Source organism: Hippocampus guttulatus, chromosome 20, assembly GCF_054856545.1.
Source record: "Hippocampus guttulatus isolate MCC_2025c chromosome 20, RoL_Hgut_1.0, whole genome shotgun sequence".
Classification (NCBI taxonomy): domain Eukaryota; kingdom Metazoa; phylum Chordata; class Actinopteri; order Syngnathiformes; family Syngnathidae; genus Hippocampus; species Hippocampus guttulatus.
The window spans coordinates 9,523,485-9,550,862 of NC_141280.1; the positions used below are offsets into that span (position 1 = coordinate 9,523,485).

The following is a 27,378-nucleotide window of genomic DNA, read 5'->3' on the forward strand; positions in this document are numbered from 1 at the left end:
ACGCCGGTTGCTCGAAAAGGAAAACTCTTGTATTAAGATTTTGAACAACTTCCTAAAATGACCATCTGAGGAAGTTAGATCTTCGTTTTCAGCGAATTGACGGCTCACGTGTCCATAAACAGCAATGAAGGAAGTCGCCAAGAGAGATTTTGTGTTTTTAAACTGGAAGTACAGTCGCTCTTTTAAGTTTGTGTTAGCTTAAATAAAAAATATGAAGGTATATATGTAACTTCAATAACCCGAGTTTTGTGGTTGGTTTCATGCTAAATCGCTGTTCAAGATTTCAGGAGGGTGCTCTTTCTGCTGACATCAGCTCTATAAATAACCACGTCTCCCTCTCAAATAAATCTTGTCCTAATTGGCGAGTCGCGCAACAGCCAGTCAAACATACTGAAGTCTTATTATAAACAAAAAACAGAGAGAAGGTTACGCACGTTTTCTCTTCGGGAACGACTTTCTCACACGTTGACATCGTCAAAAAGATTTAATGAGCCCGCTCGGATTCACCATCGATCATAGTTTGTGTGAGGTGAGCTTTGTCGGGTATTTAGGTTAGGCGTCTTCCTGCTGCCGCGGTGTACTTCCGTTATCAGCGGCGGTAGTCTAAGCTGGACGTCTGTGTGACGTCTGAGAAAAATCGTTTCAGATCTCCTCAAGGTCGGTCCGAAATAACATTTGAGGACGATAAATGCAATTTATCTCATCAGCAATTTTGCGAAACATCAACAACCAAAAAAAGTCAAAGAGAAGCCTAGCCAATCAGATTTTTCAAAATGGGTGTCGTTTGAAAGGTGGATTAGTGATGAGTGTGAAACAAGTGTAAAACTCAATGCCATTTTGTTTTTGTGGCAGTAGGAGTACTTGAAATCTTTAATCTTTTTTTTTTTTTTTAACTGGAGAGGAGTGAGAAAACCAGCGTCTTCACTCTTGGAAAACTATGGACGTCACTGCACCTATCGGCGCGAAAGCGCAATTGCGGTCTCTTAAGGCGAAAATGGTGATTTTAGTGGCTTTCCAATGCCACAAAAGTAAAATGCCGTTGAGTTTCTCACCACATTTTGAAATATCCGAATGACAACAATGAAATTGAATTCAAACTGTGCAACATTTGCATTTGCAACATCAAGATTTCATCCATTTTGGATCAAGTCGGGGATTTTGATGAACTGCCATAAGCCACAAATAGGAGAATGTTAAATTCTGTTTTTGAAGCGGGACATTCGTGAGACAACCAGCGTCTTGATCTAAGCAAAAGTGTGGAAAACACTGCCATTTACAGGCGAGAACGGGCAGTTGCTGTGTTTTAAGGTTGAATGCAAAGCTAAATTAAATGGGGAACGACCTTGGAGCTGACTTCACGCCAGACTCCATTGGTGGTCCCAGTTCACGGTCCTGCTATTATTATTAGTAGTAGTAGTAGTATTAATTTTGTTTGGTACAATTAATTTGATTTTGTACTTTCTGCAGTTTGTATTGTGCGCAAATCCACTGTTATCCACAAGATGGCGGCACACGATTGTTTTCCATTATGTACATTTGAAAGAAGTGGAAGTATTCCAAGGACGGATGTTTAAAGTATTGTAAATGCGATCAAAAGATGCTGAGGGAGCATTTAGACTTTTCAAGGTTAGGTTTTTCTACATCATGAATTTCGCTTATTGCGAGGGTGTTCTGGAGCAAATGGTCAAGAAAGTAAAAAGAGTCACACACGTTGGTTTTACCCACAGGTGCTTCTATTCAACCGAGCTCCTTAGGAGCTCCTGTACGAGCCGGCTGAGTAGAAGAGGGCACCTGTGGCTAAAGCCAAATTGGGAAAGAGTTTTAAACTTTCTGTACCTGGATTTTACACCTGTCAATGTAACTCCCGTGATAGAGGAGGGAATACTAGACAAAGAAAGTCCCAACCTTTTTTGGACTGAAGATCTGTTTTTCAAGCAGCCACTCTTCCACTGCGGTCAGGCAAGCCTCCACTCACAAAATTGAAGTCAAACCATCCACCGCAGCAATTGTTAATACTGTGCATTACGGTCATATGCCGCTGGCGAGCGGCGTCGGCCACCTTCAAAATAAAAGCTCACCAAGTATGCACGTTAGTGGTTTGGATTTAACGTGTTATGGTGCTATTCTGAGACCGTTTTCATTTTCCCTGAGCGAATTCATCGTTGCATGACCCCTGAGAAAGTTATTTTCAAAAATATTTTAAATCCGAACCAATGGCGTGCATGCATTAGTTGAAAAGCTTTTATCTCGAAAGTAGCCAACACCGCTCACTGAGGGCAGATTACCGTAATGCACACGATTAAAAATCGCTGTGGCGGCTGCCTTGACTTCAATTTTGTGAGCGGGGGCTGGCCTTACCGCAGTAACCTACTGGACGTGCACACATGTATACACACGCATGTCTCGATGAGCAACAACTACAACGGACCCGAACATGAACGAAACAGAAAAATAAATTGGATACAAGACCAGACTGAGTTTGTAAAAAGGAAATCACTGCATACCTTAGCGTGAGACCTGACAGGAAGGCAGGAACGAACCTTTGGAGCGCGGCAAGTGCAGAAACATCACTATCGTAGATTCCAGATTCCCATTTTTTTAAACAATGACATTAGTGTATTGCAGATTAAACAAACACGAAAGAAAATCAGCAAACATGGATGTATCTCAACAGCTCTGATCGCTAGCTGCAATTGGAGACAGCTGTTCGCTTAAAACCTCCTGTGATGCAGGTCAGGCGCCACCATAGCTTAAAGATGACCTGTTTATTTATTCATTTTAATACTTGCGGGTGGACCTGAAATTGATAGGATAGCTAGGGGGCAGTTATACTAAAACAAAATTATGTAATAGTATAAAAAAAACTCATCATAAAAAGACACAAATCTTTTAGTTTTTCCCCATTTCTCCCGACGGCCCTCGTAGTTGACTTGGGACCAGTCCGCGAACTACCGGTCGACTATGACTTAGTAGTTGGGCACTCCTGCTATCCAGCTATCTGAAACATCTACTGAAGCACATTAATTACTTCATTTTTGTATGTTAAAAGGCGACACAATGGGTGCAGGGGGACGGTCTTTATTGCCCAAAATATTCACCTGAGAAAGAAACAACACAAGTGTCAACCGCTGGGGTAAGACACACGATGCAAAAAAAAACAAAAACAAACAAACAAACAAAAAAGACAGTGCATAGTTAAACCGTCAAATAGAGAACATTTTGATTAAGTCTTAAATTTAGTGGCAAGGGGACTACAACTCTAGTATAAGGCCTTCATTTACAAGCAGAATATTTTGCCAAGAGTCTCCACACAAAACAGGCCAGCGTGACTCCAACGTTCAAATACGTCATGGCAACAAGGGGAAAAGGAGAGCACGCGTTTACGTCCGAACATAGAAGGGACAGTTTCTGTTTGACAGATGTGCAGGAATTTAGTAGGAAATCATACACGCACAAAAAAAAAAAATACTATTACAAACTGGACTGCAAAAAAATTTTTAAAAAAATACCCACCAACTGGTGAGTGGGAGGATGGATGGATTAAAAAAAAACAAACAAAAAAAAATCACCAAATTTTGTTGTTTTTTGCAAGTCATGCAAATGGTTTTTTTTGTGTGTTCTAAAAATTGCAAAGATACTTTTTCTCCAACAAAATCCTCCTAAATTCCTGCAAGAATGAGTTTTTTTTAAATGTTATGGTTACCATTTTAGTTTTTTGCCATAGTTATAAGATACTGTACTGTATGAATGTTTAGAACACAGAAACTTTTATAAAGTCCGCAGAAGGCCATGGTAAGTTGATGAGTAAAACAAAAGAAGATATTTATATATGACAAACATTTGAAAATTCTTTTTGGGGGCTTTTTTTTCTTTTTAATGAGGTGATTCATCTCTGCCGTTTTGTTTGTCGACTTGCCCACAAGTTGCTTTTGAAATACACTTCGCTTGAGCACAGTTTCTTTCACTGAAATGTCCTCGAGGCCCCGTTACGTACGTCGCTCTGCCGCTTTCGAGTTTTGAATCACTTGTTTTGGCGAGACTTTCGACGTTCTCCTTGCGCAAGGAACTCGAAATGCATCCGAGGAAGCTTCCTGAAGGAGGACTTCATCCACAAGGAGCGTTCGCCTCATCCCCGCGTGCTCTTTGTCCATTTTGCGGGAAGTCACATGATCGTGGTCCCCAACCCGTTTTTCCAACACGGACTGGTTCATACGAATACCACGCGACTTGAAAAACTCCTAAGGTGGGACATATCGTGGAGTGCCCCCTCAAGTCTTATTCATTACAAGTTGTTTTTGTTTTTCACTCAGGTGACAGCACATCTGACGCTCTCTCGTCGCTCAAATTCCGGCTTGTAACACAAAGCCCCTAATAAATAAATAAATAAATACAAATCAAGAAAGCGACGGCTCCTAACTTTAAAAAAAAAATAATAATAAACGGTAAGGCAGGGCACTTGTAAGCCAAGGTACTGATGGATTTTCAAAGCGGAAGTTTCTGCGGTCTTGAGGGTGCGCGAGCGCCCGCCGGCGTTCAGGCTTTGGCCTCCAGTAGCTCGAGGAAAAGTTTGTGCATGGGTACGCGACCATCCCGCTTGATGCCGCAGAAGTGCTGCACGGCTCGGGCGGCCGTCTGCCGCAGCAGAGGAAGGCTCATGATCAGCTTGCCGGCCCGCCGAGGGTCCTGCGCGTGGCGGGCCGCCTCGTAGTCCTGCAAGGCCCCCTGGAGGACGTCCTGGAGGTGCTGGACCGCCTCCGAGTCTTCGATGTGTACCGAGTCTGTGGGGGGGCCGGACAAAATGGAAAATTCACAATCTCAAAAGACGTTTGGTACAAACAACATGTGACGGTATTTACAGTAAATACAGTAAAATACTAAAAGAGACAATGATGGAAAGTAATCCCCCCCCCACCCTTTAAGCTAATGGTGGGGCATACATTGCAGTGCCCCAGGAGTCGTACGGTGGGGCAAAGCGAGGAGTGCCCCTAAAATCTCGCCCCACTCGTTTGCTTTTTTTCTTTGTTGACCAAACCGATTATTTGCGTGTTTATTTTACTCAATCCCCTGCGCATTCACATTTTCATAACCCCCCCCTCCCCTCCACTGCAATTATAAGCAAGTATCAATTATTTGCATTTTTCATATCTCCTGAAAAGATGGGGGAGGGGGGGGCACTGCATACTGTGATTATTTTTCAAACATATTTTGTTGCAATCCAACAAAATATGTTTATTTTGAAAATTGTTTTCAGGCTTACTGTGGGTGACGTGACGCTTTCATTTTAGTGTGAGGTGCACAGCTGAGTCTCTAATGGGGCACAAAATGGTGTGCCCCATTAATCTTAGATTGCATGAAGACAGAAAATGACTCATAAATCATGTCAATGGTCATCAGAATGGGCCCGGTGGTCCAGTGGTTAGCGCGTCGACCTCACAGTGCAGAGGTACCGGGTTCGATTCTAGCTCTGGCCTCCCTGTGTGGAGTTTGCATGTTCTCCCCGGGCCTGCGTGGGTTTTTTCCGGATACTCCTGTTTCCTCCCACATTTCAAAAACATGCATGGCAGGCTGATTGAACACTCCCAATTGTTCCCATCGGACTACCTGAGTTGACGAGCGCGATGGCTTTGAGGAGGACGAACTCTTCCCTGTCCAGACTGACACTTTTGTACTTCTTGACCAGCTGCAGGATGGCGTTGTTGAGGTCCAGCAGGCCGGCCATCTTGGACTGGTCGTGGTCCATCACATAGTCCTCGGCGTACGCCAGCCTTTCGTCCAGCGCCAGCGAGCGGAAGACCACGCGCAGGATCAGGATCTCCATCCAGCCGCTCTGCAGGAGACTCATCTGATCGGCAAGCGACAGCGACGGGAAGCCTGTCGGCATACATCCCAGACCCGTCACTTCGCATACGCGTTCGAATTCCAAATCGCAGCTCAACTTGCGGCCGACCGTTGGCCCCGCATGAAAACTAGTTGCGCGACATGCGGCCACGTCCCTCCGTGTGAAAAATGAAGATTTTCACGCGGAGGCGCAGGACACGAGCAAAACATCGACCGAGGGATGACTGAGGACACGCCCACTTTTACTGAGAATTACACACATGAGGACTATTAAATCCTACGGGGACACACGCGTGCAAACACACAAAGTGAAAGAAAAGAGGCCATTTTAAAGAGCGAGGGGTGCGCCGTGGTGGGGGAGTGCGCATTTAATAGCGTCAGTGACATTTATTTGGATACACTGCACCTTCCTGCCTCTGATTCATTGCCCGTGTGGGTTAACAAGCACATATGGATCCACATCATCCAACTGCGTGACATGACAACTAATGAAGTGATAGTTAACCCTTTCAGGTTACACGGTGGATGTAAGGGTTAAGCTAAACCAGGGAGCGAGTGCGCTCACCCGCGGCTGCTGGTTCGTCAGCGGCGCAGGTAAGTGCTACTCAAATCCAGTTTATTATTATCGCCGTTAACTTGAGCATGTGCTTTAGCCTAGCGCACACCTTAGCTTAGCACAGCTCCTGGCAGGGGCAAAAGCACACAAGTGATGCCGCTGAAATCTTATGGTGGGGTAAAGAGAAGTCTACCCGGATATTTTCTGCCGGGGCAAGCAGAGAAGTACAACTAACGCGCAAGTCAAACAAGAGTGTGCTTATTAGTGCTTGTTAGCGTCGAGTGTATCATCATGGTAGTCGTGGTCACGGTCACACAGTCATGCAAGAGACAGCTCCAAAAGACCAAATATGAGAGCGGCTTTTTAGCCCAGCGGCCGAATGAAGCCTCCGCGCCGCTTTGGCTTCCATCAGCGTCCACGTTGCCGGCAGCTGAGGAGGCGGCCCGGATGTGGTCACCTTCCTCCAGGGGCCGGCAACTCAGATGGCTCGGACCGGGCCTCCGGCGGTGGCCTCGTGTGCGACCGTCACTCAGCCCCCCGCCCCCCAAACGACATGACAGCGCCATTACGCTGACAAAAGGAGACTTTTGCATTCGTATTATTATTTAATTAGCAGTTTTGTGTGTCTCATTGATGTATCATTTGTATTCAGGCACTTTTTTTTTTATACCAAATAGGGTTTTGTCAGGATACAACGTGTCCCTTTTTAACCCTGAAAGATTTTTACATGATTGGACGCAATATGTTTATTCTTAAATATGAATTCCTAGATGCCAGTTTGCTTCCAAAAGACTGCCAATGTGCTCTTAAGCAACGCAACGGGCCAGCAACTGTTCTGACCGACGGCTTCCCCCACCACACGGAATGAAATATATATAACTGAATAAACGTTACAATTAATGGCATTGTCGACTTTTGGCTTTCCCCATCAGAAATTGAACTTGAAAACAAAATACAATTGCAATCAAAATATAATATATTAATATAATTTATTTGGAATAGAAAAACAATAATAGGGCAGTTGAGTGAGCCCCCTGAATTCTGCCTAGCAACAAGCAGCCAATCACATTTGAAGAGAAAGCTACGCAATTTAACGTTGGCGCTCCTCCGCTCGCCGGATCTGAAAGAGACAGACGACGACGGCGGCGGCCCTGGGGAAGGGAAAGCTCCTCTTCCAATACTCAGAAACACGCAAGGACAAGACGATGTCTGTGCTGGAATGCGCGCAGGCGCAGGTGCACGCACACATGCACATGCACGCTAATGCTTTGTTTGTATTGTCAGCAATTCAAAGACCAAACAAGACGTAAAAAAGAAGCAGGTGCTTCCATGATGATGTTGAAAACATGAACAATAAAAAAAATTCCTTTTTTTTTTTTAAACCATGTTTTTCATGTGTTCTTCACTGCCCCCTTTTAAATAAAGTCGTAAAGTGCTAGTTTCCCTTTTAAAACAAAATTCGGCGAAGCACTGAATTGGCAGAGAGGCCGGCGGGAGTGTTCCCAAGTCAATTAAAACTTCCAGGTGGCTTGCGGGTCATTCGGTGAATTTTATTAGGAACACGCACACACGCATGTGGCGGTGTGTCCTTTCGAGCACAACAACCGTGGTGATCTTCTTAGCGGGATAAGGAGTGCATACCTGGGATGTGTTTGGCCCAGCCGATGTTGACTACCAGCTCGCGGTCGGCCAGGTCGCACAGCGTGGTCAGCGCCTTGATGTCGCTGTCGGGCACCGTCGGGTCGGCCATGGCCAGGATGGCCTCGGGTTCGGCCAGCAGGAGCAGTGACACCACTTGGTTATCGCCGGCTGGAACGCGAGCAAAACACGTCATAATTAGGGGTGTTCCATACCAGTACATGTATTCACTCTCTTGATGCACTGAGGAAGACTTGAAGTGATTGTGAGCGCGGATGACATGTTCGTCTCTGTGTGCCCTGTGATTGGCTGGCAAGCGGTTCAGGGTGTCCCCCCGCCTACTACCCGAAGACAGCTGGGATAGGCTCCGGTACGCCCCGTGACCCTTGTGAGGTTAAGCGGATCAGAAAATGGAAGGATGGATTTTCAACTTTTGATCTGGAAGCCAAATGTCTCCAGAGCACAACAAAATCAAAGGACTTGATTGAAACTTGCCGTTCCAATACTTTCGGCAAGGACTATATTCCCAAAATGCACTTACGCGCTTTCTTGTGCGGCAGGACACCGTGCAGGTGGCGATAGGAGCAGTCGCCGTCGTCGCCGTCCATTCGTCGCTTGTACTTCTGCCGTCCGCCTCGAACGCGATCCAGACGCACACCTGTGAGGCCACCCCCCCCCCCCAAAAAAGAGCAAAACGTTGTCACCACAGCTCACTTCAACCAACGTCGAAGCCTCCCTTTGAAAGAATGATGGGAAAAAAATGGAAAACTGATTTCTCATATCCAAGTGTTTTGTCGTCATCTTATGTGTGGTCCAGATGGTGGGATTAGAAGTTCAAGAAATGGATTGGCAGCCCTTTGACCTTTCGCCACATGTCACGGCAGGGGAAGGAAATACTAATTGCGGATTAGCCCGGGCACTTGGCAGGTGCCAGTCCAGGGTCACAAGACGCTGTGTGGGTGCGTCAAATGTGACAAAAGTGCTCGCAGTAGTCTGTTACTAAATGAAAAACCCTGTAAAGTAAATTGAGAGATTTGTGTTTAGACATGAGGGAGTGAGAACGACTCAGATGTGGAGCTCTAGTTTTCAAAATGTCACTTTTCTGGATTATTTTAGCCGTTTCGAAAACAGGGCCATGTGACACACTTGGACGTCCAGCATGAGTATGCAAAGTGGAGTTAGCTAGCTAGCCTACAATCTGAAAACGCATCTTCCCTTCTGATAGCCAGCAACGAGCGCCTCGTTGTTGGCTATGCATGCAAACACAGTGAAAAAGGCACAATAGCAAAGATGGGGAATTTTTTTTTGTTTTTAAGTCAGCCTTGACAGTCAGCATGTCGACGGCTTCGGGCTGGTGTGACCGCTTTAGAGCGCCTCGTTGTCAAATTTGTTCTTGACCAATTCAAACCAGTCCAACTTCAAGCCTCACATTCTACACCTTGACGTTTGTATTAATAGCACTGCATTTTTTTTTTTTTTGGTTTGGCATCAGCTGCTCAGCAGTCCAAGAAAATTCCCTCAGAAATGTACATTCTCTCGTTTGTTGCGCTTTCTGTATTTTTAGGGTGCGAAGCACGCCCGCATCCGATGACTGGCGCCATGTGTACATTTGTCGCCTCACGTGAGAAGTGCGGGATTGTTTGGAGTAAAGACATGAAGGAGAGCCGAGGCCAGGCGAGGCGGGAATTGGCGAGGTGGCCGGGGCTAGTTTTCCGGCGCCACAGGCCGCGGGACGCCGATGATCGCGGCCGCCCGAAGCCCCCCCTCCCTGCACCGAGACCCTCGAAAGCAGTGATGAAAGGGTCCCGAAATAGATCAAGAGACGCCAGAGTGCCTTTATGACCGTTTGTTATCCACACAAACTATTCTTGGCCTCGCTTCCTGTCAGCACATTCCGATGTTAAAGTTGCACTTCTTATTCGCACGCACCAGTGGTACGTTTCATTATCGCACCTCGTGGATCTTGCAATTATCCGTACTTTGAGTTTTCATTTTTCCAAATGGCTTTTTTTTTTTTTTTTTACTCCCTTCAGTTGAAGACATATCTATGTTTTATATTGCTTACTTTGAAAATGAGCTGGTTCCTTTTTTTTTTTTGCCCTGCGCAGATGATGACAAAATTTTTTCAAAAATGATCTACCCCGTTGAGATTTTGATGGGTTCATTGGCCTTACGAGACAAAAATAAATCGGGGCTAGCAGCGGCATAGACGAACGTGAACCAGGGAGCATTAAAGTCCCACTCAAGGGGAAAATAAAAATATCTTGTAAAGTTGAGCCACCACACAGAAAAGTGTGATTCACAAGCCTGCCAAATTGAAACGATTAAAAAGAGAGAAAAAAAGGACAAATTTAAGGCACCGTGGGCACAAACCACGCCCCACTCGCTGTCAATTGTCAATCAAATTGCACTGCTGCTGCAAATGAAGGCACACATATATTCATATATAGTGGGAAGGCAACGGATGTTATCTGTTGCTGTTTGAAGTAAATCAGGAAAAGTGAAATGTTAAGAAACAGTTTAACTCCATAACTGAGTACAACAAAAAAGTTTTTTGCACCTATCAAGAAACAAATCTCCAAATTCACTTTACACGGTTTTTATGTTGACCTGGTGGAATTTTGACAATAACAGCCAACAATACGACAACATTCGAGACGACACAAAGCCGGTTTCGTGTTGGTTATTGTGGTAGTCGTTTTTTGGGGGGGTTTTTAATAGGCACACATCTCCTGCGACCGAGTGTGGCCCAATTAAAGCTGTCTGGGCCTTTATTGCGGCCTCTCCAGGGGCGGCGGGCATTACGAGGCGCACTGAAGCGCGTTACGAGCACCGGCTCGCCTTCCGCAGAGCTACGGGAATCCCGCGAGGCATCTGGAGGAATTTACGAGAGCGGGTAAGGGGAGGGAGCGAGGGAAGGGCGATGCTGAGATGCCACTGATGCTCAGAGCGTTAAAAAAAAAGATAATGAAGACAAAGTTGTGTGTTTCCATGTCAGCTTGGACAAATACCAAGTATAGTGTAGTGCAAATCTCATCAAGTCATCAACAGCTGCAAAGAGTGAAGAATATTGGACATACAGTGATACCTTTACTTACGAACGTCTCTTCATACGAAATTTTCAAGTTACGAAACACCTCAACAGGAAAATATTGCCTCTTGTTACGAAAGAAAATTCAAGATACGAAAGGTAAAAATACAGTATGGGCTGCTACTTGCAACTCCGAGTTTCCCGAACGCAACATACTTATAGCTGCTCTGCCATTGGCTGTTACCTAGCATTTTCCTGGCGTCCCATTTGCTAAGAGGGACCTCTACCGGATGTGTCAAAGTGTGTAGAAATAGATATGTGTCTATGCAGCGTTCTCATCATTTGCCTCTCGGGCCAAGGGGTGTTCAGATTGTTTTACGTAAATGTGAATCACCCAGAAAAAGTGTTCACCAGTCGGGCGATCGCTCACTAGGCTGATGTTTGCTTGGACATTTCCGAAGGATTGTTATAAGCCAACAAAAGCAAACGTCCTCGGATCACTTCTTTACAAAACGCCAGGCAAAAGCGAGAACATGAACTAAAGGGGGCAAAAACCAATGAGGACGCAGTTAAAAGTTAAATGACCATCATATTTATTCTTGACTCTTTTTTTTTTTTAATATTATGCTCTCATTGCGGAATAATCTAATTGCAGCATGTATTTGCTACATATTTTGATGCATTTTTATGCTTTAGAAAAGATTTATGTCTGAATTTTGGGGGTGCTTCGAACGGATTAGGGCATTTACATGGAAAACTCGTCTCGACTTACAAAATTTTCGAGGTAAGAAATTTCTCCAGAACCAAGTAATTTCGTAAGTAGAGGTACCACTGTATTATATTCGGCATCCCAAATATTGCATTTTGAGATACAAAATTTGGTGTGAAAACGACACATTTTTATCCACTCGCTGTTGACCGAAAATGACATCACAGTGCCCGGCAGGGTAAGCAGCGTCGGTTGATTTCTCGTTTTAGAGGTTTCTCCACTGGGCTATCATTTTACCTGCGTCCAGCCAGAACTTCACCTATTCGCTGTCAGACATGAATGTGAGCGGACCTTCGTCACCATTAAATGCGACCTTAACCCTCTACCAGCCATCCTAAAATATTTGTTGTCCCCCCCCCCCCCCCCTCCACACACACACAAAAAAATCAGTTAGCAAATCACGATATTTTGTTCAAATAAAAACACTCAACTTTGTCTTTTGTCATTATCATGCAAAAAAGTTTTGGACAAGATGCAGCATTTTGTCACTAAAATCCTTTTTTTGAAGCAAGAGTGAATAAAATTGAAAACCTTTTGATAGGAATGATAGCCACAAAAATGCTTTATTTTTTCACACCAATCCTCTGTTTTGTCATTAAAACACTTTTTTGTTATGGTAATGCTATATTGAAGGAATTCCTAAAAAAAACCTCTAACTGCTCACAAAAAAAATGTTATTAGGATGCTATAGTTGATGATAAAAATGGTACACAAGAGCACTATTTTGCAACACACACACACACATATGCCGGTCCTCACAATGTCGTGAGTACAAGAACATACACACACACACACAAAGCTTTCATGTGCTCGAGCCTGCTTTTCTTTCTTTCATTTGGTCCCCCGCTTTGAGTGTGTGCGTGCATATGAGTGGTCATCGCTCATGTTTTCCTTTTTGAGTCACTTCTAAATCGGGACAACAATATGTCAGCGGACAAGCGGACACACAAGAGCACCTGACCACTGGTTGGTGTATACACACACACACACACACACACACACACACACACACACAGCGCAATGTACACATCGCCCAAATATTGGCACCCACAAACAAAAAAATACAAATGGAGTGGGAACCTTCACTTATGAGGTGCATGACCAAACTCCTAACTCAATACACAGTAACCCCGCCTCCATCACGTGGTCGCGCTATTCCGCAGATTAGTTTTGGGGAAAAAAAAACAAAAACGGGATTTGTTTCAACACAAAGAGGGCTCTCTGTCACACTGCGTGTATAATATTTTTGTTGTCTCCATTGCGCTTTTTCTCTCAATGTTTTTAAATGTGTGTTTGGATTGTCTTCAAAGTGTGTTCAAAAGCGGATGTCACTTATTGCATTGGTGGTCTGGAGTGGGGCAAAGGGCAATTACTGCATTACTGACAACATTTTGACCCCCCAAAAAATAATAATCCAAAAAATGGCGGACCTATGGCACATCCATTTTTGGTTGTTGGGTGTTTTCAGGGCTCACCTTCCCTCAGCATGCCGACGGCCAGACACTTGACGAACCGACACGCCTGGCACGACTTCCTCCTCCGCTTGGTGATTTCACATTGGTTGGAGCCGGGGCAACTGTACTCGATGTTGCCTGAGCCACAAAAAAAAAACACGCGGTCGCTCCTCACTATTGACGTTTTGTCTGTGCCGTCAGAAAGCAGATTTTCGCAAGAGCTTCAAGTAAGAAGTGGCGGACGTGGACGTGCGCGGGCGGAAGCTGCCGGTTGACTTGATTTGCTTGTTTAGCCCCAAACAAGCGCTCGCAAAACTGGTGTGCGGCAGGCACAGGTGCGAGCGCACACCGACCATAAACACCCACCGCTAACTTGAAGTAAAACACATTTGAGGGTAATCTTTTAGAATTGCCGGTTTTCAAAGCGCTCACCCTGGATGGTCCTCTTGAAGAAGGCCTTGCAGGCCTCGCACGAGGCGACACCGTAGTGGTAGCCCGACGCCACATCGCCACACACCAGACACAGGCGCTTCGCCACGGAGCCCAGCAGGAATTCGCATTTCACTTGGGCCTCGTCCTCCACCAACCGCCTAAACAGCCGCACACACGCCGAATGATAGCACCGCTACTCACAAACGTTTCAACCATAAAACAATAAAAACCAACAAAAATGAACAGTTCTCTTTGCCACTTTTGAGTACTGGATCTGGTGGGTCTCTGCCCCACCTTGGCATAAATGCAACCAAATCTGATTTGGATTTCTGTGCTTTTTTTTTTTTCTTTTAATACCTGGCAAAGATAAAAAATGTGAGTTTGCGTTACTATTACAAATGAACACAAGGAAAAAAATCACAAGCTTTGGCCACAAAAACCCAAATCTATTGTTGAATCACTGCTTCCCTAATGCGCGGGTGTACCTAATACTGTGACCAAACCAAAGAAAGACACCTGATTGGCCCTCCGCTGTGGGCGGAGCCCAACTCATTGCCGTGACCGTGGCCCTTGGTCGGGGGCCCGAAGCTGGAGTTGGTGTCCGAGGACGAGCTGGCGGGGCTGGGCTGGGGCGGGCTGGCGTCTCCCTGCGAGCTGCTGGGGCTGGATGGCTCGCGCTTGATGGACGAGGGACACGGGGGGTCCGGACCCCTCACCGACATCCTGCCCACGTGTCTGCAAGAGGACAATCATTAACCTGGGCCGCGATACCAGTATGCAACATCACTACTGGAGTACACTGGAACCTCTGTTTCTTTTGGATTCTTTTTTTTTTCAGTTATTCATTTCTTGGGACCGATGCGTGTTGGTCTGAATCATTTCATACTGTGAGTTGCATATAAAGGGTTCAATGGACTCGTACTCCACAATACAAACTTTAATTCCCAACTCAAGGCAACGAGCCGCCCTGTCTGCTCGGCCACACTCAGGCAAACCTCAGCATAAAATAAAAATGCTTAAAAATAAAAGCATGTGGACTAGAAGAATAACAGTTACAGCACACGTTCTTATTTAACAGTCACGCTCAATGAAGAAGAGTAAAATCGCTTTGGGTGCAATTGCTCTGTAACCCAGCATAGGACCAAATAAAATGTGGTGATATTGGTCTGCTTTTATTTTGAAGGCTTGACTGTTGACAGGATGTCTTACACCACTTCAACCCTTTAAATTATTATTATTTTTTTAACACAGGTCAAAATTGCAAGTGCTATTTGGTAATGGCAAGAAACATGATAGAATCCAAGAAAATGTCTCCCCTCTGCGCTGTATATGCAAAAGTCGTCGATAAGGTTAAAAAGGATTTTAAGTGTTCTTTTTTTACTTCATTGGTCATTTCAGATTGCTTTGTAGGGTGACTATCATGCATGTTAATATCTTTGGATGTCTGAGGCATTGTCATTAATTCTTATGGGAAATATTATTTTGGATTTTGTACAATTTGCTTTTCGTCTGACTTTCTGGAACCAATTAATCACAAAAACTGAGGTTCCAGTGTAGTCGGCGAACATTTAATCCGTGCATTCATCCATCCAACCGGCAGTTTGGGATTGGCCACATTATGCAAACACGGCGGTAAACCACTACACTGCTTTGCTTTCAAAGAGGGGAAATGCCCAAGCAAATTTAGGGAAATATTTTAGGGCTTGATCTGCACTCGGGACAATGCCGCAATCCAATAACATCCAACATGTAAACTTCTTTTAAAATACCAAAACAATTGTCCCCAAGTTGTGAACTAAAAGTGTGTTAGCTGACAGAATGTGCGCCTCTCAAAAACACATTCACACACACTATGTGGCGTCAGACCTTCACGTGTGGGAGTCAAAATAAGAAGCAAAGGCACTCACGTGATTGGGAATACGGTGAAGAACATGCGTGCGCACACACACACGCACACAGCCAGTCGCAGTAAAAAGCATGCGTCTTCATAAACACCCTGACACAGTTCAGCATGCAACTGTTTGTCATCAGGCCCACTCGGGGAGTCGGGGGGCGGGGGGGGTGGAACTCCTCGACTGAATGTCACTCACATGAACACACACATGCACACATGTCAATCTGCTTCCTGCCATGTAAATCTCAGCCTCACGGGCCACAAGTTATTTGCTTGGTCAAAGTCTCTGGTTACTCAGTGAACCGCCGCCACGCGTTCGCCGACGCAGCGCCGCCACAAGACCGCAAGCATGCAGGCACGCGCAGATTTTTTTTTTCCGATGTTGTCAGTAGGGGTCGTTGTGTGCAGAATTTTCGGGGGAGAAAAAATATATTTGCCTTGGCAGAAGTATACATTTTTCTATCTCAAAATGCGGAACGAGTATCACTGGTAGTACAAGGGCTCCCTCTAGTGGAAGACAAAAGCATCACTGAATTAAATACTAATACATTCACAACATATAAAACACAGAATTGGAATGAAGCTTGTTGCTATCCGGGCAACCTGTTGGCCTTTTTATTCCCCAAACCAGAACAATATTTTATTTTTACTTTCAAGCACAGTACATTTTGTTTAACAGCAGTTCAGTTGTATTTAACTTTTGAGCGCAGTACCTTAACCCGTGTTAAGGTCCAAACTGCTTTTTATCACTTTTATCACACTTAGACCTGAAATGTACTTTGAAGTAATAAAATTGGGCACGCCCCAGTTTAAGTTTGAATACAGTGCATTTCCATCTCGCGGTATTCCATCGCTCATCCTTTTCCAATCCACTTTGGGACTATAAATAAACAATACAGCGCAGAGCTTTCAAAGGACTTGCGGTAACCTTGACGATCCATCACGGGAGTCCATATTGGCTTGTCAAGCACGGAGTGACATATACGCGCAGCCATAGACGCCCCACTCGTCATTAGAATGCCCGACCATTTAACTCGACTAATGAAATGGCATTAAGAGATCATGTGATCATCACCATAAAAGCCCATCAAAAGATGACGCGGGCGGGCCGGTGAACGTAAATCAAAGGTAGCGCACTTCTGCCCACGCCGGGACTCCTTTTTTTTTATTGTGCCTGAAATGAGGAAGAAAGCCAGTCGCCGGTCATTAACTCATACGTGCGACCGGGCGACGCTCATATTTACATGGGAGGTCATGTCGGGTTGTCCCTGTCCGTTTTCAATTCCATTTTTCCAATGTCAACAGCAATCAGCCAACCTGTACGTCATGCGAACGTCTTCCGAATGCTTTGGAAATTCTTGTTCTTTCGCTGTGAGCAATTTCCCCCCAAAAGGATTACGCAACGGCTGAAAGAAAAAAGCTTAGCATCTGCAATCATTGTTGGGGAATAAAAGCATGGAGGGACACATTTGGTGGTTTTACCAATAGATGGACTGGAACATTTTGCGTTTCACCAGGATCGCATGGTTTCTATAAGAAGTCATGTAGAATGGATTAGAACCACAATAGAACTTTGCCATTATTTATAAGTTGTATTTATTAATAAAACTCTTATTTTACGATTTTGTTTTTTACTGAACAGTGTGTAAAATTTTCCTTTTTTTCTTACACTAAATGTTAAATAAAAAATTATTGTAAACAATTTCAATCAAAATAATGTCAAATTAAATTGTTTTCTAGATTTAATCAAATAAAATACATTCAGGCCATTAAATATATGAATATATAAATGTCAATAATATTGAACTTTTTTGTCGACAAAATATTTGACATTTTTTTGTATTAGTCCAAGCCTTCCACCAAACAATCAGAATTTAGTTGGGAGAAAAAAACCAACAGTTTATGGCCATACATTTTCTATTTTTATTTTGTGTTTTCGAATAGAAATTGATTTTTATTAGTTGAAACAATTGTTCATTCAAAAGAACCCCACCCCCCTCCAAAAAAAAAAAAAAAAAGCAAAACAAAAACAAAAATGTGAGCGCTGTTCATAACATCCCTTATGTGGGAGTTGTTTCCCACCAAACTGGTTCTACTCATTCACCATCACCAGCAACAAACAAGCCAGCTGCGTAACGGTAACCATTGCAACTATTACCATCGCAAACAAACCTCCACATCAGGTCGGAAAACAATTCCTTAGCTTAGCTTCTACCACAGGACAAAGAGAGAAACACAAACTAACTCTAGGTTGAAAAAGTATCTTCCAGCTTTAGGAATGCAACTTGATTGCAACCTGAGATAAATATGGGTGGTGTTCCACAGGGCTCCATACAAGGTACAGAGCTTTTTAGAATGCACTCCACATCAATGTCACCGTTTTCCAGTAGAACACTAGTGGTGCGTTCCAGAAGTCTTGAGGAGAGGTTCACTACACATAAAACCGGGAAAAAAAACTAGAAACGGTAGATGTAGATTTGTTGGTTTACGATGATGCCCGCCGACAAGATTTCAAAATTAGATATGAGCAGTTACTGTGTTTAATTTGATTGTGTTTTTCCACACTGATATTTGCTGTAATTATGACATACTGCGTTGGCGTAGGTTAGTGATTTGCGTTGACAAATTCCGGTTACGTCACTGGCGGAGGAACAGAACTCCGTCGAAAACCAATGATCCTTTAATCGTGCCGTTTGGTTTATTGGACTTTAGAAGATTGTGATTGTCAATCAGTCTGAATTTCTGGCTTGTCCAATATGACAAAACGGTAATTCTCAAAATTCTCAATATAGGAAGAGCAACGACAATCATATTCCGGGATGGGTACATTTTCCTAAAATGTGGCTCTTAAAATGTATTCATTCAATTCTTTCTCAAGCTTTTTTTAAAAAGGACAGACTAAATTAATAAAAATAGCAAATTTAAAAATTAATCATCAACAGTTTTACATATTGCTGGTATCACGTAGAAATCTCAAATGTCCTTATTTTGTACATTACATATTTTGTCACAGGTCTATATTATTGCTCGGTCCACATGTGAGGGTGTTATTTTTTTTTTGCAAATGGTTGAACAAAAATGCCGTTTTTTGGGTCTCCTGAAAAGTGCTGATTTTGAAGGTAACAGGATTCTGCCCAGAAAACAGTAAAAAAGGAAATAATTATTTCAACCTAAATTGAGCAGAAATTAAACAACTAATAACAAGAATGAATTCATATTTTATTGTTCAAATAATTGGAGACATTTGAACTTTTTTTGGGAGGGTGAGGAGAAAAACTTTGCCCACCCCTGCTCGAACTTGTTTTGCGGTACGCAAAAGAAAATGCAGTCCAGTTTCAGAAAGAAGGAGTGGCTACCCAAGACAACCTTGATGGTGCGTACTCACTGTGCGTCAGGGTGGTACGTGAAGCACTCGGGGAGGTAGAGGTCGACTAAATCCATGTGGGCTTATGCCACCATGCTCCGAGGTGGGGTCAGGAAAAAGCTTTTTAGTTGGGGTTCAGACCAAGCGACAACCTTCCTATCAATCTTCGGGCTCCCCCGTTGTTGTGACTCCAGCAGCCGAGTGACAATGGTGCCTGAGCAAAGACGGACCTTGTCAAGGTCCGGCCGCACCATTTGAAAGGGGCACCCCTCCCCTCTGCGCTGCGCAGAGCCGGCGCGCCATTGGCTCTCGGCTTGGCCAATGGCAGCCGGCAGGTGGATCAAGTCGGAGAGGAGGAGGAAGAACAGGAGGATGTCATCATGTGGCAAGGATGACTTCACATGGGGAGCATTCTCAGGTATTACTTTCTCGTGATTAATATAAAATAAATAAAAATGACAGAGAAGCATGCTGATCCACCATTTCGAGAGAACAGATTTTTGGAACTTGTTGACTGTTAGCAGTTTGCAAAAGCGGAGTTTTTATTATGCACCTTTTTTTTCTTTCTTTTTTTTTTTACTGCATCGTGATTGAACTTTCAAGACCCACACAATATTGTGTTCTCTGACAGAATAAGCACCAAAAGGAAGCCGCCTCTTTCACCGGAGGAAAAAAAAGGTTGCTTCTCGCTTTAGTACACAATCACCAGTAGAACATAGGTTTCACCAAAAATGGACAAAATTTGTATTTTTGTGAACAGAAACAGAACCCAGACTTTGCTTTTGCAACACCCAATAAAAAACAAAAACATTATGAAGGCCTTTTGATGGTAAATTGAAAATGGGCAGATAACCAACTAAGAAACACATCGTGAGCGACATTGACATTAGGTTTTGTTTTGTTTGTTTTTTTACATGACATGGCGTTCGCTTTTAACTTCATGAATTTTCTCATGATCGCAACACAGACTTTCTACTGCAAGACATACAGTACTCTTTATACCTTACATATACATGCACTCTTGGAGTGCCGGTTGCCTTCATCGGTCCAACTTCATTGGCCGAGCTTTACCACCAAATCGTTATCTTCTACTCAAAAGCAGTGTTGATCTCACACCCAAAGCGATGCAACATTGCGCTCTAGAGGCTTACAAACTTGAAATTCACAGACAAGCTAACCGCTGAAGAACATCGTTGATAAATGTATACATCGGTGCCAGTGAGCATTTGGATTCCAATTGATGGAAAACATGTTTGAAGGCTTTGTTTGGTCTGCATGCCAATTATTACAGTCTTGTCCTTTTTATTTCTCCTCTTTATACATAGCTTATGATTCCAAAAAGATTAGTTTGTTGTTGCACACGTGAAACGTTTCCTCTGTGTGTGTGATTGCGCCCAGCACGCCTTACAGCGTCTGTCACTTTGCGTGCGGAGTGGTGAACAGCCTCACATTAGGCACCCAGCCACAGCTGATTAGCTGAAAATGCCACACTGGCTTTAAGTCACTTCAAGCCTGCTGTCCTGATGCTGCCAGGAAGACGGCGAGGAGGCACTCGAGAAACTGTTTTCACAGGAAAGTTGCCGCACGTTACCCAAGATGAGGAAAGGCGAAATATGTAGAATATACGGTTCGTGTTGTCGTGCATCTGCCTTTAAGAGGCGGGGCCTAGTGGGGTGGCCTGTGACATCATAAGCATGTGAGTATCTGGGTATGTGCTGTGGGTGACAGCAGCTCCCGCGCATGTTCATGTTTTATCGTTCTCCAGACATGAACCGAGTGCATCTGTGACTGTGGATCCCCTTTCCCACATGTGGGGGCATTACGGGAAGTACTGTGAAAGAACTGACAGCTTTATGAAATGCGATATAAGGGGAATATTGTACTCTGCATGAAATGGCGGCCATTTTAAATGTAGCCCACATGAATTGGACACTGTGCTCTATTTCGATATGGTTTCTGGTCCAAACGCAGGTGAATCGCACAAGCTTTTGTGTGTTAATGACGTAAACATACACACACACACACGCCCACGTAAGAAAGAGGAGCATCAGGATACAGATCCCGTAAGCGTAATCTACTTAGGTTTAGGTCCGACGCGAAGCCATCCGTCACTTAGCGAGACTGAGGCAAAGAGTCTTGACAGCGTGTGCAAACATCATTGTTTCAGTGCGCCGCCGCGGCAGCCGAAATGCACACAAACGCACATGCGCGCGCTCCCGCTGGAGGTTTTCCCAGAAGGCGGCTCAAGCGGGGGAAAACGAAGGAGAGACACAGACGGGGCAAAAAATAAAACGACAGCGTAATAAAGAAAGTCAGGCCCATTAGTTACAATCAGCTGATTTGAAGAGACTGCCGAACGGACGACCAATTTGGAATCAGATGACTTTTGTTGAATTGATCTAGATATCTGAAGACGGGTCAAAGTTCACTCCAACACACACATAAAAAAAAAAAATAGCACATTTGTCATGCTAGCTGGCCTCAAGGAGCTCCGTGCGTTCGCGCTGATGGAGCTTCGTGAGAATCAAAAGGCCAATGGGCAGTTGAGCCGAATTTTTTTATTTTTTTTTGGTCGAATCAGATTCCAGCTTCAATGTGTTGTCCTCACAATGGGAGGTCCTGGTCAGAGATGGGCATTCTCTGGGACCCATTTTGAGAATGGCGGACAGAGTACGAGAAGGTTTTTTTTTATTTATTTAAAAAGGACGAACTAAGCAAGGCCGGATGTGGGTTTCTGTCCATCTCTTTAATCGTCCCGAACTGAGTTAAGTATGCGGTGTCAAGAGGCAAAATAACAAGGCCAGCATGGAGCCAAACACTGTATTTTCTGAACAGGCTATTAATAGCACAACACTAGTTCGTACGAATCAGTCGCCATGACAGAACTCCTCTCCTTCCTTTTTCATCTCAACAGTATTTTTATAGAATCACTGCCACCTAGTGTACAGTCAAAGAACATAAAGTACCTACAGAGCTCACCAACGATCAATCCAGCCGATTAAGAAAGCTGGCTGTGTTGTATGTTTATCGGTGCCATTTGAGGCACGGATTTCTAAAAGTAAAGTTTTTATTATTATATCATCATCGTCGCTATTTTTGCTACGTGAAATAGTAATTTTGAGTTGCTCATCACTAAGACATTCAAAATACAAAGAAACAGTGATGTCATTTTTGTTTGATTGAGTCTTATCTGCAACAGCCAATCACGGTGTTATTGAGAATAAGATTCGGGACGCAGGCGTATACGCGATGAATATGTTCATGTTTGCATGCAAGAGTCGACGCGTTTCTCTTGTGAAGTGACATAAGATGAATTAAAACTCATTCAGTACCAGCCAATTCTAGACCAAGTCTGAAAAGATGTTTAAAAACGTCTTTGGGATTGAATGAGTTAATCCCATCCCCCATGCATTTCATGTGCCCCCTTAAGGCTGGGCTCGGGTCTGCCTCTGCTGTTAGCCTCTCTCCCAAATTGTCATGCACAGACGGACGTTGTTTTTTTTTTTTTTTTTTTTTGGGGACGGAAGCGGTTTAAAAGGATGAGGACGGACGGAGATGGATTGTTATATGAATGAGGACAGAGACGATGACAGAAGGGTACCCAGGTCGTAGACGGAGGATGGAGGACGGCCCAGCAAAACAGCGTAACGTGCCCATCTCTGGTGCTGCCCTACGTTACGTCAACTCTGTTAGTAATGGGACTGATTCTTGAAGCAATCAGATTTCAAATTTGTCCTGGCGGATCGAGAGTGATGGCCCTCGATGACATCAGAATTTCCCTGGGCAAAAATTGTTACACCCAATTTTTGATGCGTCTCGTGCGAGTGGCAGACATGAGCCTTACTTTTGTGTTCCAATCTGCCATATTATGCGTGCGTATGAATGTCAAGTCAAGTCAACAGTATTTATAGAGCACTTTCAAACAGCCATCGCTGCATACAAAGTGCTGTACATGGAGCAATTTAACATGCACAATAAACAGTAAGACAAATCGGTAATAAAGGCGGTAGAAAGCACCAAACAGTAAAACCAAGAACAAATCTAAGTCATGCTGAGTCGAATGCCAAAGAATACAAGTGAGTTTTGAGGAGGGTTTTGAAGATGGGCAGCGAGGAGGCTTGCCGAATGTTTAGTGGGAGGTCATTCCAGAGAGAGGGACCAGCAACAGAAAAGGCTCGATCCCCTCTGAGCCTCAGTTTAGTTCTTGGTACTTCTAATAAAGTCTGGTCCACAGACCTGAGGCGCCGGGCAGGTGTGTAGGGGCGGATGAGCTCAGAGAGGTAAGGTGGCGCGAGATTATTCAGAGATTTGAAAACAAATAAGAGGATCTTGAAAATAACTCTAAAATGAATGGGGAGCCAGTGAAGGGATGCCAGAGTAGGAGTTATGTGCTCCCTCTTACGAGTACGAATGTGTGTGATACACTTCACAAACACGACACCCGTTTGTTACACACACACACACACACACACACACACACAACGAGGATGATGATACATGCACCCACACGCGGGGGTCCGGCATACAAACACAGCGCGGAAAATTTTAATTTCTTTGTCCACAGGTGGTTTGTTTATCGCTGCTTGCCTGTCAGCAGGTCGGTAATAAACAACATTAAAAAAAATGAAAAAATAAAAAACGAGTTCCACTTGCACAATCTAATGAGAGCCAATGCAAATGACAATAACACTTAGTTCAGTGAAGTGTAAATTTCACAATATTCATTATTTAAGTTGTAGCGTGTGTGAGGATTTTTATCGCCGTGTGGTGGGTGAAGCTCACTGGGTGGTCTTGACACCAGTTGCCCCGCTGCTCCACTCACTCTCTCTACTAATCCTTCACATTGGCATTCTGTCCTAGTGTCCTCCCTCATGTGATCTCTCACCCACACACCCACACACACACAAAACTGGGGGATGTGGCTGCATTCAGAAGCACATTCAAAATTGTGTTAAAAGGGTATTCAGCAAACACCTGTCACCAGTTAAAGTGCCTCTGATTAACCCCAAATAAAGTTCAGATGTTCTAGTAGGCTTTTCCAGACTTTGGGGGGGGGGGCAGAGACATCTTCATCAGTGAGGAGCTGGGTACAAAAAGATTTCCAAGGTGTTAAATATACCATGGAACACACTGAAGATAGAAAGCCATCATCAAGTGGAGGAAACGTGGCAAAACGGTGACATCGACTTGCCACCAAAGATAATGAAAAAACTGTCAAGATGAGCTGTAGGAGTTTACGGAAAGTACTGGCTGTTTAGTACAAATGAGAACAATCTCCTGTCTTTTGTACTTTTGGTGGTGCGCCGGTGCTTACATTGTCACAGAACACAATATTTTGTGGATCATGGTAGATCAGTTAATTCAGGACCACCCAATTCTAGACCAAGTCTGAAAAGACTTGAGTTAAAATGCTGGAAAATGGCTGTTGATACATTGAACTCTGCTTGGAAAACAGCTGGAATGGAGTGAAAAAATGTATCTCTTAAAAATAAGGCCAGATAACTGGTGAGAACGATGAACCGTAATACAGCAGGGGGATCACGGTACATGTAAATATATAATTGATTGGCAGTTTACTACAGAAAAAAATATATATAACCTGGTTCACGCATATCTAAGAGAATTTCTTCTTGGAAACAGCAACCCAAGAAAACCCCTTGGACTCATAAATTGGAGAAAGGCTGATCAAAGCAACCCGTGCGAAAGATGAAACTTGATGAGGCTTCCCTATGAATAGCTTAAAGATGCGCATTTAGCTTTGACCTCCATCCCAACCTTGTTGACGTAATAAAAACGGTGACAGAAAGTTCCTGAAGCGAGGTTGTGCAAGGGGCATTCATTCGTTTCCCCACGGTAAGACACAGCGGACGTGTGATCATGTTGCCGTGCAGCTTTTGGACACAAGCGGCAAGACGTTTCATGCACTGATGGTGTTCAAGGTCAAACATACAGCAGGGGAAGGAGGAGGAATCCGTGAATGGCCATCAATTAAAAAAAAAAAAAAAAAAGTTCAACATGTACATGCACCCCTTGCCACCTGGGGTAGACCCACGGATTTATTGGACAGGCAGACCGCCACAGCTCCTCAGTACGTTGCAGCAACATTAGTCTTTCTTCACAGTGGATAAAGAAGATACACCTGTGAGTATGATTATATTATTCATCTTCCTGATTCTCTAATGTTTATCTTCAAATATCCGTCGCTTCACAGTGACTACCGATGCTAATCGTGAGCCCGTCAGCAAAGCAGTTTGAGTTCGCTGCATAGTGCTTGCAGCTCAATTTTTTGCTAGCAAATCAAAACAAAAACCGTCTCGCATCAAAAAAATTAAATAAATAAATAAAAAGTTATGTCGGGTCAGTTGTATCTCAAGACACCGATTTAGGAAAGGAGCGAGTGACTCCAAACACAGCCATATCGACGCGATGCCGGATACCACAGAGACGCACGAGTGACAAGGAAGATGCTGTCGCACAGTCGCTAACAAAACGCGTATTGAAAAAGCAGACGCTTACCTGGGAATCACGCCTACATCACCTGGGCCGTCCGATCTTCACACTCCTTGTCCTAACGTGCGACCATCCCCAAGTGGACCGTTGCTGATTGGGCAGGGAGCCAAAAACCAAAAAATCAAACACAAGCATCGAACTACTAAACATTTGTGGGGGGGGGGGGGGGGGGGGGTGTTAAATAAAAACCAAAACAGCACCTACTTCCTTCTCCTTCCTTGACGTCTGATACTTGCTGTCACTTTTCACACACTGGACACCCTGCTTGCCCCTCCTGCTCCCACGTCTGCAGTCAGTCAGTCTCAAGGACAAACGCTTCAGTCTCCCCGCCGCCGGGGGCTCTGTGGCTCGGCGATGCCGCAGACACACACGCGCACACAAACACGTCAACACACACACTTGCCTGCATGGGGTTGGGGGGTGGGGGAGTCACCTACCTGCCTGCTTGGACAGCTCACAGGGGAATCCTGAAAGTCAGACGCAAAGTGCGTCCGGGAGAATAAAGGGCACGCAACCCTCCCATTTTCTCATCAAGGCGAGACTCTTCCAGTCGCAACGGGAGATGGTGAGGAAGGGATGGGGGAGCAGGAATGTCAGAGGAGAAAATGGGAGGAGGATGGGAGAGGAAGAACGTGAAATGGAGAAAGATGAGAATAGGCAAGGGAAATTGTCATGTGTTATGCATTATGAAATGTGAAATAACTCTGGTGGGTGGAAATGGTTGCATAAACATTTTTTGAGTTTTTTGCTCATGACCTTGAAAACACGGTAATCCATGCTAGATCACACTTCACATTGCGGTGTCGCGGCTTTTCCTGTTAATCACATTCATATTTTGTGTTGACATACGTTCCCAATGTGATTTCAGTGCATTTAAATAAGCTTCGATGTGATTACAGCATGCGGGAAGGCTAGTAGAAGGCTTCGACCTCAAAGCACGTGTTTTTAAGTTTGACGAAAGGAGCCATGCTAGCGCAAAGCCCCGTCCACACAAATGGCTGCCCCATTGGACTGCTTTAAGAAAAAAATAAAATTGTATACCTCAACTCAGGGAATGCCAGGAGTGGATGAATGATAGCAGCAAACTATCGAGTTCGCTACAATCGCAATTGCAAACCGCAATTGCGCCCGGACAACAACTGATGTGAAGAGCGGCGGAGGGGTGACCCAGGCCAGATGCCGTCATGCGGCACGGTCAGCCAAATCAGGAAAACTGAAAATGGAACAGGGCGGCCCGGTGGACCGCTGTTTAGCGCGCCGAGCCCACAGTGCAGAGGTACCGGGTTCAATTCCAGCTCCGGCCTCCCTGTGTGGAGTTTGCATGTTCTCCCCGGGCCTGTGTGGGTTTTCTCCGGGTACTCCGGTTTCCTCCCACATTCCAAAAAACATGCATGGCAGGCTGATTGTACATTCTAAATCAAGGGTGTCAAACTCATTTTTGGCGCCGGCCACGTTCAAATTACTGTATCCCCTGGAGGGCCGTTTTGACTGAAACCATTGAAAGTAGTCAAGAATAACGGTTGATTCAGCTATTGTTGAAGTTACTATCATGAGGGGTTTGGTAATAAGAAAATGCTTGGAACATATCTCTATTACATATGAGAATTAAAAAACAGTTGGTAGACATTTTAGAAAGGATCATGGAAGTTGACATGTTTGAGCAGCTTTCGCGGGCCACATAAAGTGATGTGGCGAGCAAAATCTGGCCCCCGGGCCTTGAGTTTGACACATATGCTCTAAATTGTCCCTAGGTGTGAGCGTGTATGGTTGTTGGTCTCTGTGTGCCCTGCGATTGGCTGGCAACCGGTTCAGGGTGTCCGCTGAATACCGCCCGAAGACGGCTGGGATAGGTTCCAGCATAAGTGGATCGGAAAATGGATGGATGGATGAAA

General features: G+C 44.5%; 1 protein-coding gene across 2 annotated transcripts; it reads right to left on the reverse strand.

Annotated features, from left to right (window-relative positions):
• Positions 1-3,062: 3,062 nt before the first annotated feature.
• On the reverse strand, positions 3,063-26,024 carry LOC147187953 (estrogen-related receptor gamma-like). 2 transcript variants are annotated; one of them, XM_086100384.1, is made up of 9 exons: positions 25,691-26,024; positions 25,493-25,576; positions 14,235-14,453; positions 13,719-13,876; positions 13,308-13,424; positions 8,574-8,690; positions 8,036-8,203; positions 5,602-5,871; positions 3,063-4,778 (listed from the first exon to the last, which is right to left on the reverse strand). In XM_086100384.1, exons 3-9 carry the CDS (start codon positions 14,438-14,440, stop codon positions 4,534-4,536), a joined length of 1,281 nt encoding a protein of 426 aa, XP_085956510.1. In that variant the 5' UTR covers positions 14,441-14,453; positions 25,493-25,576; positions 25,691-26,024; the 3' UTR covers positions 3,063-4,533. The 2 variants fall into 2 exon arrangements, with proteins under 2 accessions (XP_085956510.1, XP_085956509.1); XM_086100383.1 differs by lacking the exons at positions 25,493-25,576; positions 25,691-26,024 and adding an exon at positions 18,998-19,201.
• Positions 26,025-27,378: the final 1,354 nt, after the last annotated feature.